General features: G+C 41.8%; 2 protein-coding genes across 7 annotated transcripts in view; one reads left to right on the forward strand and one right to left on the reverse strand.

The window, feature by feature from the left end:
• Nucleotides 1-15,592, reverse strand: part of DCTD (dCMP deaminase) — a 55,655-nt gene extending 40,063 nt beyond the window's left edge. Inside the window, exon 1 of the mRNA XM_071743256.1 lies at nucleotides 15,408-15,592. The gene's annotated coding sequence lies outside the window, so the exon portion shown is untranslated. The remainder of the gene's footprint in view (nucleotides 1-15,407) is intronic.
• Nucleotides 15,593-16,426: 834 nt separating this feature from the next.
• Nucleotides 16,427-18,396, forward strand: part of WWC2 (WW and C2 domain containing 2) — a 102,528-nt gene continuing 100,558 nt past the window's right edge. The window contains exon 1 of one of the 6 annotated variants that reach the window (XM_071743244.1): nucleotides 16,427-16,865. In XM_071743244.1, the coding sequence (XP_071599345.1) occupies nucleotides 16,735-16,865 (131 nt within the window). In that variant the 5' untranslated portion in view covers nucleotides 16,427-16,734. Of the gene's footprint in view, nucleotides 16,866-17,064; nucleotides 17,186-18,396 lie in introns of those variants that run through there. The other 5 variants (XM_071743245.1, XM_071743246.1, XM_071743247.1 and 2 more) reach the window with 5 other exon arrangements.

The following is an 18,396-nucleotide window of genomic DNA, read 5'->3' on the forward strand; positions in this document are numbered from 1 at the left end:
ATTGTACATGTATCCCAAAGCAAAATACATGAAAAGAGTAATGAGAGCCTGGGCTGTATTAGAAGAACAAGAAAAGCCATCAAGGGACTCACACTGAAATAAAACTGTTCTGCTTTGAAAGAGCTATTGTGCTGTACCAAATGGCACTGAAGATTAACTGGTCTTCAGACAGCCCTGCCCAGTTAGGTAATAAATACAGCAGTTCAGTTTGCCAGGCATTGCGACTGCCTCCAGCATCTCTGGGAAGCATCCTGACGTTTGTCATATCCTGGCACCAGACTAGTGATGACTGTGAGTGATCTTTTATTTATCAGGTATTCCAAAATTCTACACAAAAACTTGGCTGTGTAACTAATGTTTTAGGATGACAAATGGCACTAATGATTTCTGTGGTCCAGGTGGTGTAAATTAGAGGCAGTGCAGCCCCTGTGCTGAAAGGGGGCACTACTTGATTTGGGAAGGGAAGGGAAGGGAAGGGAAGGGAAGGGAAGGGAAGGGAAGGGAAGGGAAGGGAAGGGAAGGGAAGGGAAGGGAAGGGAAGGGAAGGGAAGGGAAGGGAAGGGAAGGGAAGGGAAGGGAAGGGAAGGGAAGGGAAGGGAAGGGAAGGGAAGGGAAGGGAAGGGAAGGGAAGGGAAGGGAAGGGAAGGGAAGGAAGGAAGGGAAGGAAAGGAAAGGAAAGGAAAGGAAAGGAAAGGAAAGGAAAGGAAAGGAAAGGAAAGGAAAGGAAAGGAAAGGAAAGGAAAGGAAAGGAAAGGAAAGGAAAGGAAAGGAAAGGAAAGGAAAGGAAAGGAAAGGAAAGGAAAGGAAAGGAAAGGAAAGGAAAGGAAAGGAAAGGGAACGCGAAGGCGAAGGCGAAGGCAAAGGCAAAGGCAAAGGCAAAGGCAAAGGCAAAGTCAAGGGGCTTGGGTTTATTGCACGAGTACTACAAAGAGAAATACAGCTCTGTCAGCAGAAATGGTATTTGACCTCATTTTTTTCTGGTACCCAAAATGCCACAGAGGCAGAGGGAAGGCCCACAGAGTATTTTACCTGCAACCAGGAAAAACTGACAGTGCACGCAGATATTCGGATTCAAATCAGCAATACAAATGAATTGCTACTAATAAAAACAAAGCACAGAGTCCCTTTTACAGTGTTTTATCCTGTTTAAAAGACAAACATTTGCACACTGCAAGCCTCAAATGGATAAAAGCTACCATGAGAACTTATAAGCCATCTGCTAGCTTCCTAATGAAGCCAGTAACTATTATTGTTTACAGTTGAACACCGGGGGTCATGTGTATTTGCCGTAATGAAAGAATCAATGCATCACTGCAGATGCTAAAAGAGAACTTTTTTTCCAGACATCTAATTATAAATACAATAAAATAGCGAATTTTTAAAAAATATCTGTTCATCTCCATAAAGAAATAGTGCTCAGCACACCAAATACAAAACGCAGCACTATTCTGTTTTCTAGTAGTCTCTGCCTGACAGTTCCGGCTTACAGAAACAGAATCACAAAAAAGTTACTCTTCATTACTTAACAAATAGCTGTTCACCAAGAAATGCTTAGTCCCCAATTCTCTAATCTTTACAAACCTCTTACATTATCTAGCTTATTGCTTATTTGAATGTAATGATGAAGTGTGCATCAGCAGTTATCTCTCTGTTTCACTCTGTTTCTCTTGCTTGAAGAAGACACCATGGCATATGAAAAGTTGACTCAGTTGAGATACAAATAAAATATTCTATCTTGGATTTTTTAACCACTGGTTGAAGAGAAACTGATATGCAGCAATGATACAATTAATTTCTGGATTACTATTTCATTACTCAAACAAAAACACACATACAAAAATACACAAAAACTTACACAATAGTATTAAATCCCAACATTCAGCAAAAACAAAGACTAGGAAATAATTGGGCCTTTGGATCCGATGGAATTCTTAAATTCACTGAAAATAAGCCATTAATATTGAAACATTGTTAATGGCCTTTATTTGCTGAAAAAAAAAAAAAAAAAAAAAAAAAAAAAAAAAAAAAAAGCACCTTAACTTCAGGCTATTTCCTAAAGTCTATGAGTCAATAGAGCAGCCTACTTGCTTTGCTGAGTCAGAACATTGCAAACGACTCCTCATTGTCCTCTGACACTATGAAGGCCATGGCACAGCTTTCTTGCATCTCGTACACTCTTCATTCCACCTGCAGCATATGCAGGTGTGCTAAAATACACAGCATGTGGCTAAAATGCAGTATAATGTTGTGGCTAGAGGGGTTGCAGTAGAGAGGAAAGCTGTGTTGTAGGCAATAAATAAGTAATCCCACAGAAAAGTAAGGGACTAATAATCTTCCTCTTTTACAGGATTAATTAATGCAGCAAGTTGCCCTCAAAGCAGAAATATAGAAAGCTGTTGGCAGGAGAATACTACTTCTTTTCTAACTTTGTGCTCATATTGTGGTATGTCCAGGGAAAGCAAACACCAGGTAGACCAGAGTGGGGAGAGTTCATTAGGGAGACGAGAGAGCCCAGAGGAGCATCCCTGGGAGAGACCTATGAAGTCTAACTCTGGGCTCCCCTGCCATGGCTGCTGCTGAGGCTGCTCCCAGTCCCCCCTTCCCTGCTCCCAGCCCCACGTGCCTGCTTTCTGGGATGTGACTGATGGTGTGGCACGGGGGCTGGCAGCCCCCACCTGGTGAGATGCCCAGAGGCCCGTGGCCAGCATGGACAGGCACACCTGTCAGGTGAGCTGCCACCCATGCTCCTGGGGCACCCAACAACCACCAGCGAGCGGCCAAAGCTGCTGGGGAAAAGGAAAGGGAGGACGGAGGGGCCTCCCTCTGCTCAGCATCCAAAGCTTTCCTTTGCTTTGCCAGGCCTGGCTGGATCTCTACAGAGAAAATCAGCGAAAGAACCAAGTGAATAGAGTCTGCAAGAGGATGAGGAGAATAATTTAGTTTCAATTCCTGATCTGAGAATTTTTTCGTCTTTGTGAATACATTTATATTTCTGATTTCTTCCCCAAACCACAGGTAAATGCTTACGAATATACTTGCTTCCCAGCATTAGAGTTGCAGGAATTAGTTACTGTTTGCAAAGTGCTTTGAAGGCAGAAAGCATTCTATAAATGCTAATTATTAAATCAAAGGTTTATCTTGACTTTATTGCTAAACCACTAATAAAATAAGTTACATAGCTGCTGCAGGTTGGAAAAGGCACTTTTACTGTCTAAAAGATATAAAGGTTTTAATTAGCAAATGTTTTGAAAGAGCTTTGCTGAGGAAAAAAATACTAACTGTTAATAAAGGTTTTCCCTAATGAAAATGGCTGCAAAATATGAACTCCTGATACTACTGGAACTTCTGCATATATTATCTAAAGTTTTGTCCCATGACAACAATATTTTTATTTGAGGCACAGTTTTTGTAATATTGGTGAAAAAAATCGTGGATATGTTTCTAAGATAAATGATCAGATGCAGCAAGAAATTAAAGGTATCATTCTTATCAGAGCATAACAAACCCTAACATATTGCCAAATTACATATTTATATACATACCATTATTTTTGCAATTTAACTTAAAGTTGGTTTTTGCTAAGCTTCCAAGTTTCTGCTAATTTACAAGTTTCAGCTCTTTCAGATGCTCTACTGTATCTGCACATATGTGATCTGCTACCTATATGTTATCTTGAAATCTAAGCATGAAAACAGGCTTGAATCTTTTACACACAGGCAGTTAAAAAGATTCAATTCTGAAAGTGCCTCAAGCCTTCTGAAACACAATGGATCTATAGAATCACATAGTTTAATTCTGCCTTTTGCTCACCTGTTTCTGACACTTGTTTCCCCTCTGGAATTAACAATATAAACCTGGATATCACAATACGAACATGGTTATTTATTAATAAGAGTATAGTAATTTATGTATTAACATAATTGGTTCTGATTCATCCCCTTCCTACAAACACTTTGGGCATAAACTTGCTTTTAGAGCCTTCCAGAGTAATATCATTGTCACTTCAAAATTATCAGATGGTAATCAGTACTTCTCAAGTGCCTAGACTAGTGGTTTGAACAGAAGTTTGAAAGTATATTTTGATATGCTGAATACTGGAATATCCTCCTATGGCTGTGGAAAAGAGGAAACCTTGAACAAAAATAAAAGTCCTATTAAGCTGCTTTGCAGATAGAGAAGAGGCATGCCAGTATCCCCCATACTTAAAACTGTGTTGGTGGTAGGATGCTGGTGCAACCAGCCAGGCCCAGGCAGTGAAGCCATGCAGCCTGGCAGCCAAGGAAGAAGCTGCCCATTTCCACACTACATGAGAAAAAATACTTCTTGCTGTCCCTGGTCCTCCCAGAAGGAGGGAGTCCTCCTAAATAAACCAAAGCAGTCTGCTGGTTTTGCATGTCACAGACCAGCAGCTCAAACACCCCCAGGGGGGGTGGTAGTATGTGGTCATTAATTTGAGCAATAAATCACAATTTCATATGGCAGGAAAATGTCCAGAAGTTTATATGCTGCAGCAAGGGGTTATGTCTGCTTCTGTGCTCTTACTATAGCTCTTCCAGGCAGATAGAGTCAGAGCAGCACAAGTGATAAACTTTTATAACTGTATTGATTTGTCAGGCTGTCCCTGAAGGAATGATGACTGAGATTCTTTGGAAAGGGGGCAGGGTTCAGGGCTGGGAACAGGAAGAGCTGCCTAGGAAGAGATGGGAAGTGAAAAGAGTTCAGGAAACTGGTTAAAATGTCAAAGGGGTCCTTAGCAGAAGAAACTCAAGACTAACAAACTTCTCCAAACCCAGAGTTTTTTTCAGTGTGCTTCCCTGAGTTGGAAATTCACCTTGTACAAAAGTAATACTGTAGAGTTTGGGATACTGCTGAGCGTGATGAAGGTTAATTCAAGAACAAAGGTTTTGTATTTTAGAAGAGCAAATTTAGCTGGCTAAGGGCTCAGTAGGAAGCGATTCCATGGGAAACTTCCATGGAGGGTAAAGGAGACAGTGAGTGCTGGGAGTTTTTCAAGAACACTCTCCCAGTTAGGCCAAACCAGTTCATCTCCTCTAAAAGCAAGGGAAGTAGAGAGCAACCGATCTCCGTGGCTTAACTGAGAGCTTAACTTCTGCTCAGAACCAAAAGGGAAATGCATCAGAGGTTGAAAAGTGGAAGATTTCCAGATGAAAATTACAAAGGCATTACCAGGGTATTCAGAGCAGTTAGGAAAGCAAAACCTCAGTGTGAGCTAAATTTAGCCAGACATGTCAAAAACTTCAATAAAGAATTTTTCCAAAGAATAATTTTGATTGCATCAGAGCCCAAAAAGACATGTCTGCCTGTAGTCCTGTATTTTCACTTTGTATAGTTTATCTTTTCACATTCTAATATCACCAATGGTACTGATCCATTCACAGATGGTTAAAACAGAATTAGAAATAATGCAGAAAAGGTAGACATGCTCAAGAAATACTTCCATCTTGTAGCTGTGGAAAAAGCACATTGCTTATTAATAAATAATGCTGATAAAATACTTCCTATTCTGACAGTAAATAGTGAAAAAATAGGTGTGATGACACTGGGACAGGCATTAGAGCTTTGGCAAACGACGGGCAAAAGCAAACAGTATGGGCTTCAATATGAAAAATATAAAATTATGTATCTGGGAAACAAGAATGCAGATCATCTTTAGAGAATGGTGGCCTTAGCCTTTGGAATGGCTGCCACGGAGGGATACTCACAAGTCCCAGTGAAGTGCTGTGTCAGAAGGAGTTAATCCAATCTATGGCAAAAACTCTGTCAAAACTATAGTAGAAAAGAGATGCCCCATATCCCTGTGTTTGGTATCAGTGTGACTGTTGCTGGGGAGTTACTTCTGTTTCTGATATTTCAAACTCAAGAAAGATCTTTATTTGGAGAAATGAAAATGATTAAGGGACTAGAAAGTGAGCACTTTAGTGAAAACATACCAAAGAGGAGATTAAGAAGGTATTTGATAATATTACGTGCATTTGCAAAACAGAAATAGCAGTTTCCACTTATGCAAGATGAGATTTAAACATATCTGATTAAATACAAGAGTAAAGAATTCTGATATGGAAATGTTTGCCTCTTTTCTAGAGCTATGCTTGATTCTCCTGTGTATACAGCACTAAAATAAAAATCCAGTATTTTAAGGGAATGCAAAAATCACCTACTTGACTTTCTTCAAATAAAAATTCAACAGTTACAAACATTCAGCTCCTAGGCAACCTTTGAAGGCAACCCTGATTTTTTTTCTGTTTAGTTTGATATTCCTTTATCCTTATTTACTTTAGCGATGTAGTTTTCTTCCTCTCTGCTACTGGTTTGCTTTCAAGAAAGTTGGCACCTGTGACTCGTCCCAGAACAGTTTGCTGATTCAGGCACACAGATTAAAAATGTCAGTAAGAGTAGCTACACATTGAGACAACCTCACATCTCAGAAATCATGTGTAGCAATGCATATAGATTATAACCCAGTGTTGGTCAGAAAAAGCAGGGCTTTGCAGAGTGTAAGAAGTCCTGTCATACTGACACTGCCCTGTATGCAGCTACATGTTATTTGGAATAGGGGATCATGTTAAGAATTTAAATCATTAGACCAACAGAACTTCACTTGGTGCTGCAGAAGTATCAACTGTCAGGTAAAGCAGCAGAGAAAACAGTTTTGACGTACTCATTACGAGTTGTCCTTCATCCATCATTGTTTGGCTTTAGGGTTTTTTGCTATTAGTTTGCTGCAGGTCCTTCAGTTCAGTATTTGACATTGTTTCAAAAAATATGACATGACAAGACATCATAATTATTCTGTCATGATGATTTGCTATATTTGAACATATGAATCCTTTGTAAATAAAGTGAAGGGATATGAAAGAGAATTTTAGCTCTGCAGCCTAGTTTAAGGCCTTTGATTTTACTTTGATTTGGAAATGTCATGGTTCACTGCGATCTTACCAGAGTGAGTTTAATGGATTAAAATATGTTATTAAAATGAGATTGCTGGAGAAGTGTATTGCACAGATGTGGAATACTGAGAAGGGAGATTAAACAAAATGACTGGCAAAAGGCTTCCACTGCATTAAAAGGCAATGTACATGACTTTTTCTTTCTCGCCTTAAAGGCTAAAGGGCAGGAGAAGCACTACAGGCTCACTATAGCAGACAAGTTTTCTCTAATTTTAGCTTTTCGTAATTTATGTTGATACATCAAAGAAGATCACTTGATGAGATATACAGAAAAGCATTAATCTTTCATGTGGTCTTATAGACCAAAACATTGTATATATGTGCTTTTGAAAATATTTTCAGATTTTTCCTGAAACATGATTTCCTTCAAGGATTTACTTGATTCAAGAAAGCCTCTTTTCATTAAAAATTCTTTACCTTCGTCTCTTTCCCCCTGTATTTCTTTGCCTCCTTTTACCAAAAGAAATGAAAAAACCTTGTGTGAGCTTGCTCATGATCTATGAAAAACACTTAAAACTTTAAAAATACGTATTTAATTGGTCAGATCTTTGCTTTCTCTTAACAGCATCTCAAGAACCTGTGACTACTGATGCTATGTGGAACTTCATAATGGCCCTTCCCCAGTAACTAGTGTAGAAGCACACTGATTCCAAGGGTGGCAATGGCTCTCCATCTCCATTAACTGCATCTTCAAACTTTCACTGAATGGAGCTGCTTGTGTGCTGGTTTTGAGGCCACCCAAGGACAAGCTGCATATTCACCTCCACTCAGAGCTGTTCACCAGCAGAATCCAGGGGTAAGCACTCCTGTTTTGGACTGCTTTGACTCCATTTTTTCTGTCTCACAAGAATGAGATAGTTTGGGTGGACACCCCAGCCATTGCCTCTAGCAGCAGATATCTCTGCCAGCAGCACAGCCCTTTGCTGGCTGTTAACAGCAACAGATACAGAGGTGACTACAGGCATTGACAAGGCTGTTCCAGGGAGTGAGGACGTGGAATGCTTTGGAGAAGGGAGCAGCATGGCTGATACAGGTGTGACAGGACACACTGGGGAGTGTGCAGTAAGGCAGGGCCATCAGTGTCAGACCTGCTGCAGCCTTGGCTCTGGCAGATCACAGCAGGTGGCTGCAGAGAAACGGGAGCATCAGATGGATCAGGCATAAGAAGAAAGGAGGTGGGAAGGAAAAGGTCAGCACCTGCCACAGAAAAAGGTGACACTACCTCCTCTGCTCCCACCCACATCAGTGATATATCAAAAATTACTGTGAATATTGGTTTAAGTATATAGGGTAAAACTAGATGGAAGCTCTAGAACAAGCAAACCTTGTTTTAGTACATTTTAAAAATAAGAGTTCACTTTGTTTCCTCAGGTTGAAAGGCCTAATTCTGCAAACTGAAAAAAAGCCAAAACTAATTGCTTCTGAGTTCCTGGAGTGGGAAACAGGCTGCTGCATGCAAGTACCATGCATCTTTCACATTTGTTATGTTCTGGAAAAAAAAAAAAAGTATCTGGTTAACCAAACAGAGAAGTTCTGAGCTAGTGTTTGAAAGCACCATTTTTCTTCTTTATATAAAATATCACTTTTGTTTCTGTTGCTGAAGGTGGCATATTGCATTGTACAAACATGTATTAATGCTTTCATAGAAAAAACAAGGTCTTCTGTGAGTGATGACATCCACAATACCATTGAAGGCTGCAGAGACCACAGTCTTGAGGAGGTTTATCTCTTGTTCTGATTGCCTGGTGATACTAAAAGGAAAGCAGCACTGATTCCAAAAACCTAGCTGCTTACTTGCAGTGCACCTCTGGCATAAAGTTCAAAATGCCAGTTTGCAGTGTAGTAGTTTCTTTGCTTTGGTATGTTTGAATTATGTGGCATGCCTTTGTGCTCCTTAAAGATGTGGAAAAATGGGCAACCAGGAATCTAATGAAGTTCAACATAGAGAAATGCAATGTCTTTCACCTGGGTGGGAATAACCTCCCACATGCTCCAGGACACAGCAGCTTTGTAGCTGAGGGTCCTGGTGGACAAAAAGCCAACCATGAGCCAGCAAAGTGCCCTTGCAGCAAAGGAAGCAACCAGCATCCTGGATTAGTAGAGTTGAGAGGTGATCCTTGGTGATCTGAGGTGATCTTTGTTATCCCAGGTGATCTTAGCCACAACCAGTATTCTGTGTCCAATTCTGGGCTTCCCCATGCAACAGACATGAATATGACGTACTGTATAGTCCAACAAAGGAAGAAGAACCAAGGCTGATTAGGGAATTGAAGGACCTCACAAATGAGGAAAGGCTGAGAGAGCTGCGGCTCCAGGCTCAGGTTTATCTCATAAATATATGTAAATAACTGAAGGGAAGCTCCAGAGAGGATGGAGCCAGGTTCTTTTCAGTCATGTACAATAAAAGGACTAGAGGCAATAGGCACAAAATTAAACAAGAAGGTTCCTTCTGAACATCAGGAAGCATTTTTCAGTGAGGGTGGCCAAGCCCTGGAGCAGATTGCCTTGAGATCTGGTGGAATGTCGACCTTTGGAGATACTAAAAAACTGTCTGGACATGGTCCTGGGCAACTGTCCTAAGGTGGCCCTACTTAACCAAGGGGACTGAACAAGAGGACCTCCAGAGGCCCCTTCCAACCTCAACTATACTGTGATTCCTTTGATGTAAGCATCAACTGTATAGCCTTTGTCTTTACATACACCCGTTTACAGAACAGCTGATTATCAGCAACAGCTCTGACATTTCAGTCTGATGATTATGTCTTAATACTCCCCTTATGCAGACTTTGCCTAGTTTCAAATTATTTTCTTTGAATTACTGTTCAGAGTAATCTTTTATGCTGTTGGAGGTTGTATCTTTATTCGTGTACTTCATTTATGAACTCATAAGTACAGCTAACTAAAATGTATGCTTTGGTTGTGTTTTACCCCCAAGAAATTCAAAGGAGAGAGCAGCTGAGATATAACCATGTGTTTCGTATGTGAACACAAGCATTTCACAACATATGCTTGACCACATGGAACTGATAACTTTTATACGCCACATTTTACCTGTGAATGAGATACTCAATAAAAAGAGGGTTTATGTTTATTTTCCTTTTGATAACAAAGCTTACCCCAAGTATTTCTGAAACCTCATACTGAAATGACACAACGCAGTTTAACAGATTCAGCTCAGCAGCTGAAATTACCCTATGCTCTAATCCCTATCCTATTTCATTTAGGTATTTTTTTGTCCATCAAATCACTTAACACATTTTTTATGTCTCCAGCAAAGTGACCACAGCAGTATCATTCTTTGTTCTTTGAATTTTTTCAGTCCTCAAAAAAAGTGCCTACATTAAGATTCTGGGTTTTGTATAAGCTGACTGGAATAAAAATTGCCAAGGGATGATTTGTACAATTCAGAAACATCTCTAGCAGTACTGAATTTTATAAATGTGCACAGAGTCTGATTTTATTTTTGCAGCATGATTTTTAGTCTCAGTTAGCAGTAAGATAGCATTGAGGTTCCTTTGTTGTTGGCCAGGAAAGACACCAAAGTACTTTGCACTCATGCAAATAAAGTGTACTTTTTTTGTGAAGAGACAAAGAGTGGATGAAAAAAAGAAGCATTTTTTTTTCATATTGTAGTCTGGCAGGTTTATACCTGTTTCGTGTTTTGAGTAATATTTTTCATTTGTTAGAAGACAGCTTCCCTAAGCCCCTCCATCAGCCAGATCATTTTTTTGTAATGCAGGTGTTACATACTCAATTAGTCCAGTCTACTTAATTTACTGCACTGTGTTTCAGAAAGTACACGGATGACACAGAAAAGAAAGGTACTTCAGAATGTCATGGCTAATACATTCCTTTATGTATTTTTTCATCTGTTGCCTTCCCTCCCTTAGATACATCATAGAAGACGTATCAGTAAGTCCTTTCTTCTTACAGTTATGGGAGGATCTATTCCTTGCACCAGCTGAGAGGGACTTTTAAAAGCATTATCTCTGTAAACCTGTACATTTGTATACTACTTGATAGAGTATCTTAAATACTTGAACAAATTAATTGTTGCTGTCCACCAAAGAAGCTATTATTGAGAAAATCCTTACTTCCTCTCTCCCTGTAGATGTGTAGAAATCCTTTATTACCTGCTACTTCAGTCTGACATGCAGAAAGAGGACCAGGCTCCTGGGAACCTTCTTGGCTGACAAAATGTGCTTTTGCAGTCCTCCAAATCCATTAGCCAGCAGTGAATAGACACCACAATTCCACAGATATGATGGAATGTAGGCAAGTTAAATCTGTGTCCAAGTATCAGAGATGATCTTAAGATATAGAGCAAATTTGTTTCTATGTAAGATGTAACATGAAGACAACATATCAAGACTGCATCAAAAAATTCTGCAGGAATATGCCTCAGAGGCTTATTTGGACCTCTTCAACCATGGGGTATTTGAACAACCAAAATTCTCTATCTTCGTTTTCTTTGTCCACAGAAACATCAGCAGTATGAATTGGAGTTAACAGAACAGAATTATAAGTTAGTTTCATGAGTGGTTTGGGATGACTGAGAAGATTTTGCCATGAAAATGTCACTCACATTTCTGTAGTTAGGTTTGAGCCAAAGCTCTGACCACATCATTTCAATTCTACCTACCTTAAACTTTTAATCAGACTAACGATCAGTTAAAGTAGCTCTGTGCACTAATTTTCAGATTTGTGAGAACTGAATTATGTCTTCAAGGACTCAAAATGCGTAATTGCTCATTACTTTTTCCTATGCATGCCTGAACACAAAAACAAAGCCAAATTTCTGAAAAATGGAGTATAAATTCATTTGAAAAAGATCCTGGTATAGTCTTTTTTACTGATACTCTGATGAGTCTTTGTAGGACATCCTACTTTAGCAGCAAGCTGTTCAACTGTCTTAGCAGTGGAAAGAATTGGCTTTGGAGTAAAATGATAAGCTGAAATAGCATAAAAATTATCAAAGCTGTTCTCTGCCTCCATCACTTCCACAGACCATAATAAATTCAACCAGAAACAATATTATTCAAAGGTCTTTCACTCTCTGATATATACATGCATTAGGAACTGACAACAGTATAAGCAGCACTTGTCCTCCTTTCCTCCCTCAAGCATATACACTGTTTTTCTTTACAGGACCTTTTAAACCCTTTTAAAAATAAAGATCTTGTAGTGTAAAGGAATCCTATGTTTTGGTGTTTTTTTCTGTTTATTTGGCTTTGTTGTTGGGTTTTTTGATTGGTTTTTTGTTTGTGTTTAATCATAGCTGTCAGGTAAAATTCACTGTTGTTAAATAAATACATACTTAAAATGCTGAAAATACTGGGTTTTTTTTAGAATTCTACAGTAGCTGTATGTGAGAGAAGTTAAACACAGAGTTTATTGTTGTCCAAGTATGGACAAGATATCTAAGTGTATGAAGATAATCAACATAACAAATACATATTTTCCAACATTTTTGTCAGATGTTTTTAGATATTTATTCTTTTACAGTACTTAATAATTCCTTCAGCACTTGAATTCTTCTTGAAAGTAGTAGAGTATGAACTGTGTAGATTTTTAAGGAGACAGCTATGGCTCTTGATTCAGAGTAATTTGTGATAGTACAAGTTAAGAGTTGTAACACCTGTAAATTTTTTCAGGGATGTCACTCTAGTGAATCATCAAGTTAAGGGAATCCCTTGTTATGGAAGGACAGGGTACAAACATGCCTTTTTTGATCACAGTTAGCCCCAGGGACAGATTTACTGTTTCAGAGAGCATCAGGAGATTAATGATACTAGTACAGGCTGCAGTAAGGTATGCTACTTGTTCACAGACTCATAGAATATTTCAGGTTGGAAAAGAGCTGTAGGATGATACAGTTGAAGCTTTAACTCTACTAACCTAGCTCTACTACTTCACTGCTAAACCATGTCCCTCAGCATCTTATCTATGTGGTGTTCTGTGACAAGGCACAACCATTTGCCTTTGCAGACTTCTTTTTTGGATTCAGCCACTTCCACACCTGTTTCAAACGTTCACATGGGCATTTTTCCTTCTAGATGGAAATCTAGATTAAGTAGATCTACCTCCTAGATTAAGTAGAAAGGACACAAAATAATTAAACTCTCTTTAACTCAATCCCTTAAACATGTACTACTTATAATGTGAACTTCTCCAGATTGGTCAAACATGCATATACAAAGCAAAAGAGAAGAACAATTAGCTCCCTCTTGTTGAGCATTATCTTGTTATTTACCAAACTTACTGATAAATACTAAAGTCATGCCATAGCTACATTGTTCTGTGGTTTTGGGCCACTCCTTCATATGCACCCTTGCACCCTTCTGTGTTTTGAATAAAGCATGCTTACATCTTCTGAACTAGGCTGTCTTATGCAATTAAGCCACACAATCTGTGGTATGCTGTCAGCTGACAATGTCAGCACAAAATGCTAGGCAGGTTATCAGTTGAGATGTAGGAGGTATAGTTGCAAAACTACTTTTACTTGGAATTTATAGCATATTTTAGGCTAAAAAGGATCATTGTGAAGATCTGTTCTGTTTTCCTGTATCAGACATATGAAAAAATATTAAAGGATAGTAGCAAAAATAATTTTCTACCGGTCTAAATTGCAAAGGAGCAAAACCAGAGAGAATAATTGGATTCTGTTTTGTACAACAGCAATTCCTCAAAAAGCTAAATGTCCTCGCTGGTAATATAAAGGTCTGGCACTTATTTACAAAAATATTACCTACTTTTTGTCAGTCTGATTTCAAGTATTGTGATCCCTAGGTAGTTCTAAACCAGAATTCTGGACTGCAGATTCTTAACTATAAATACAAACACAATAAAGTACTCAAACAATGGAATGGAAGAAGGGAAGAGCCTAATACTTAAATACAACAGTTTATATTTAAGTGTAAGCACATCTGTATATGCACATACTAGCATATCTACAGAAATTAGACAAGTGTGTAATGATCTTAGTATATTTACTTGCAAAAAATTAAGAACTGCAACTTTGATCTATTTGTGCAAATGAAAATATGGATGTTTTCTTATGAGAAGTTTTACCCTGGTAAAAGTGGTTATAAATCAGACCACATAGATCTCATCTGACCAATAAACAAAGATGTGGTTCCAGCTGCCTTTTTGGTGACATAGTATGGGAATTAGGTACTACCCCAGGTGTCATAATTAACTTGAGGAGAAGCACTGAAATAAATGAGGTTGGAGTTTTGTTTTGGTATTACGATCATGCTTTCTTTTATGTGGATTACTTAGTAGGTGTATAGGCCTATAGCCCTGCTTTTTCTCTACAGGTTTTTATCAACTTATGTAATAAAATGTTTTATTGATAACTCAAATTGAACTGTAAAGGGGGAAAAGAAATCCAGGTTGTCCTGTCCCACAATTGCCACGTGTACTTTTTCGCTGTAGAATGTCACCTATAAGCAAGCTTATAAAATTACAGTAGACTATTTAAAAGGACACAAACATAAATGGATAGTAAAACTGCTTTTTCACACTGATGGAAAACATGACTGGACTTTATAATTTAATCAGCTCACTGAAACTTAATATTCTCAATGAAAATAAATGCGAGTTTCACTCTAATGGGCAATGATCCTGTTGCTTCCCCTAAGTGGTTGAACTTTTATGTATATAAAGAAGTTAGAACAGCTCAGTTTTTCTCTGGTGTTATGAGCAGGGTCTTAATACATGTATGTAGCTTCACTGCACATTACCTCAATGCAACAGATGTAAAATCAAATCTTCAAGAGAGTTGAAGCTGAAGCTCAACATACAGGTATTTTGTGGAGGCATACAAGTGTTACAGAGTAAAATAAGCAGAATGACGGAAATAATTAAGGTCTTCACTCTACCAGATTGGCAATTAGCTAAATTAAAACCATATCTTGCTGGTACTTTTTTCTATTTAGGAGAAGATTCAAAAACAGGACTTAGATACCTGTAAATTGGTTACTGCAATGCCTAACTGCCAGCTATGCAGCCTCTGAAGTGGAATGAAAGAACTCGTTATGCACTGAACAAGGGCAGTACTTAGTAAGTGTAAATTGTCTCAGAAGAATAATTCATAGAAATGAATGCTAAAGAATGCTATAGTGGACTAGATAACCAGATGAAAGGAGGGAGAGGAAGGGGAGGAAGGGGAGGAAGGGGAGGAAGGGGAGGAAGGGGAGGAAGGAAAGGAGCTCTGGGTTCCAGACTTCCTCTGCAAGGAAAATTCTATTACTTTAAACCAGTAACTTTAAGTGAAAAGAAATAAAACATTCCAGGAAACAGGGAATAAAATCTGGGTTACCTTGGTGTTTTAGCCACTAAACTAGGCAGTCATATTCCCCCCCAGGTGCTCTTACTTCTGATGCCAAATCTTGGGAATCAGATATACATGCAAATTAACAGAGCTCATCAGGTTACCTTCTATCAGCTGAACGGTGGTAACCAGCCTGGGGTACTCTCCTCTGGCAAAGATGAGATAAATGCACAGTAATTCACACCTGGCTTCTACACCTAATGCGACTTAGCTGTCTGCTTTTTAGGACAGAACAGTCTGGAGCACAAATGGTGTGTGCACACATTCTCCACTGCTGCTTCTGATAAAAAGAAAAGGAGAAAAAAAAAAATAAGGTGTTTCCAGGGTTAAAAATGGGCTCCCTTTTTATTTAAATTTTGAACTCAGGTATTTTAAATGTCAAAGTCCCTCTTAGGAACACTCGAATCTTGCTGTAGCTTAGTTAAGAGTTCACAAGGATGTGAAGCGAGGTTAGAGGGACCCGAATGGAGGGAAAGGAAACTCCCGACTCCGCCGCGACTCAGGCCATGGAGGCACCGGCAAAATCGCTCTTCCCAGGGCACGATCCCTATGTCCCCAAGGGCCAGGACACCCCCGGCGCCGCAGCCTCCTGCTCCACCTGCGGCGGGCCCGGGCTGGCAGACAAAGGGCCGGGCCGCGGGGCGGGGGTCAGCAGCCCTCACGCCGTTTCCCTCGCCCTGGTCCCTTAGCGCTGCTCTCCCCCCGCAGGAAACTGGTGGTTGAGGGGGCTCCCTTGTCCTCACAGCTTCCCGAAAAGGCTGAGGGGACGTGGCGGGAGTGTTCTAAGCACACGGGAGCAGCAGGCTCCGGCGGGGCACCCACGGTTGGCAGCTGAGCCCGCAGGGCGGCCCCGGCCCCCTCAGGTGGTTGTTAGAACCCCCACACCGGCCAAGCCTCGGTGCGCCGCAGGCACAGCTCGTTTGGAAGCAGCGGCCCCCCCAACCCCTGCCGCCTTTGCCCCTTCTTCTGCCCCCCGGTGTGCCCCAGGAGCTCCGCCGCTGAACGTTTTCTGTCCGGGACCCATGGCCCAGGCCTGCCCTGCCCCAACCCGGCGGCGGCGTCGGGCAGCGCCGGCAGGGTTAACCCTGAGGAATGCGGCGGGAGGAATGTGCATGCAGATGAGATGGATGCTAATCTCATGCTAATGAACGGCGGCCGCGGCCGCCCGGGGCTCAGCCGGGCTCCCCGCGCCCAGACGGCAGCTGGGCTACGCCGGCAACCCCGACCCGGGCTGCCGCGGCGCGGACTAGGCGGCAGCCCAGGCATGGTGGACTGAGACCCGGCTGCCGAGGAGGGCTTTCCTGGGCTTCCACAAGCGGGCCGCTGTGTCCCTCCCGGCCCCCTCCCCGTCCCCCCGGCTCGGGTGAGGACTTTTCCCGCTTCCCGTCTTTCTTTCTGTCCCTATGGAGCAACTATCCCCGCCGCCCGACCATGCCTAGGAAAGCGGGGAATGGGCAGCTCCCTTTACCCGATGGCTGGGAGGAGGCGAGAGATTACGACGGCAAAGTCTTCTATATCGACCACAACACCAAACAGACCAGCTGGATCGACCCCCGGGACAGGTGGGTGCGGAGGCAGGGAGGTGGCGAGGCCTGGGGCAGGGGGTGGGTTCGGGGCGGCGCTGCCGGGCCCCTCGCCGCTGGGGCAACTCTGGGGCGGAGGGCCGGGACCGGGGACGAGGGAGCGCCCTCCGGGGTGCTCCCCTCGGGGCGGGGGGAAAGCGGGAGAAGTCCGTTTGTAGCCGGGCACGCCGTGCTCTCTTTCCCATCGGCATGGGTACAGCCTGTTTTTAAGACCGTTGCGTGAGTGGATGTTAGGGGGAAACCTGCAGAGCTCTTCCCGGCGGCGACGGAGTCGCTGGCGTTTGAGGAGTTCCCGACAGGTACCGAAGTTTGCGAGTCCCTCACAAACCAGAAGCGCTGGCTCTTCCCCACCCCTCTTCTCTGGGCGCCGCGGTGCGGGGCCGCCTCCCTCCCGGAGGAGCGTCACGGAGGCCTCTCCCTCTCCTGTACCCCCCCCGGCCCCGGGGACCGCCTGCCCCGTGGCCGGCCCGGGCCGGCCAGCCCGCCCGGAGAGGTGTCGGCTGCTGGCGCAGAAGGAACTGGGGCTGCCGGAGGCCTCGTGTGCTCGGCTAGGCCTCAGCGAGCCCAAATCTTCTCAGCCCCCCGCCAGCCGAAGCCCGGGGTGTTTGCTGCCCTTACCAGGTCTGACCGCCGTAAACCTCCTTTGAAAGTGGTTCCGAGAGCGAAGGAACCCGCGCAAAGGCTTCTCGCCCAGGAGTCACCAGGGCAGGTCTTTCAGCTTGGGAGGGATTCCGGCTCTTTGGGAAGGCTTCAATGTCAGTTTTTAGTAGCTGGATGATAGACGCCCAAGATTCCTGTTGTAAAACGTGTATTTGGTTCAAAGTGGCCCTGAAAAGTAACTGAAAACCAAAACTTTGTGTTCATTATGAAATACAATGTTGCTATTGAAAGCAATGCGGTCTAATTATGAAAAACTTTTCGAAGACATTATAAATTTATGGAACAAGCTGCACTGAATTATAAATGAAGGCCTTGGTTTATATTTCTCTGGTGAAATTAGAAAAGGTATCTGGGATGAAGCTTGCTGGCTCTAGGTTGCATAGAGGAGGTTTTGACAAGCATCATGGGCTGTGTTAGGCCTACTTCTCTGTCCTACTTGCTCTAACAGCAAATTCCAGTACTAGCAAACTTCGTATTTGCATTCCTTTGTACTTTAAAACATGCTAAATACCTTGTAAATATTAGCGAGGTGGTAAGGCATACAGGGGCAGTGTTAATTATTACTCATGGCCTTCCCAGGTGATTTTTTTTTACCTCAGACAATAAAAACCTCCAGTTTTACTGTCTCAGAAATAGTGGATTTGGAATTTTGTTTAGTTTTAGGCTTTTAGATCGTGTTTGCAGAGCAGAATACAGGATGGTATGATTGAGATAAAGCAAAATGTGGTGTTTTAGTTATAATAGCCCCTCATGTGTATACTATTTTTTTTTTCCCCCATATTCTGTAGTCCTGAAAAGTTTGAGTATTCATATTGGTAAAATTTGAGTCTTCACTCACCTTAACAGAAGA

This window comes from Heliangelus exortis, chromosome 4 (assembly GCF_036169615.1).
Source record: "Heliangelus exortis chromosome 4, bHelExo1.hap1, whole genome shotgun sequence".
Classification (NCBI taxonomy): Eukaryota; Metazoa; Chordata; class Aves; order Apodiformes; family Trochilidae; genus Heliangelus; species Heliangelus exortis.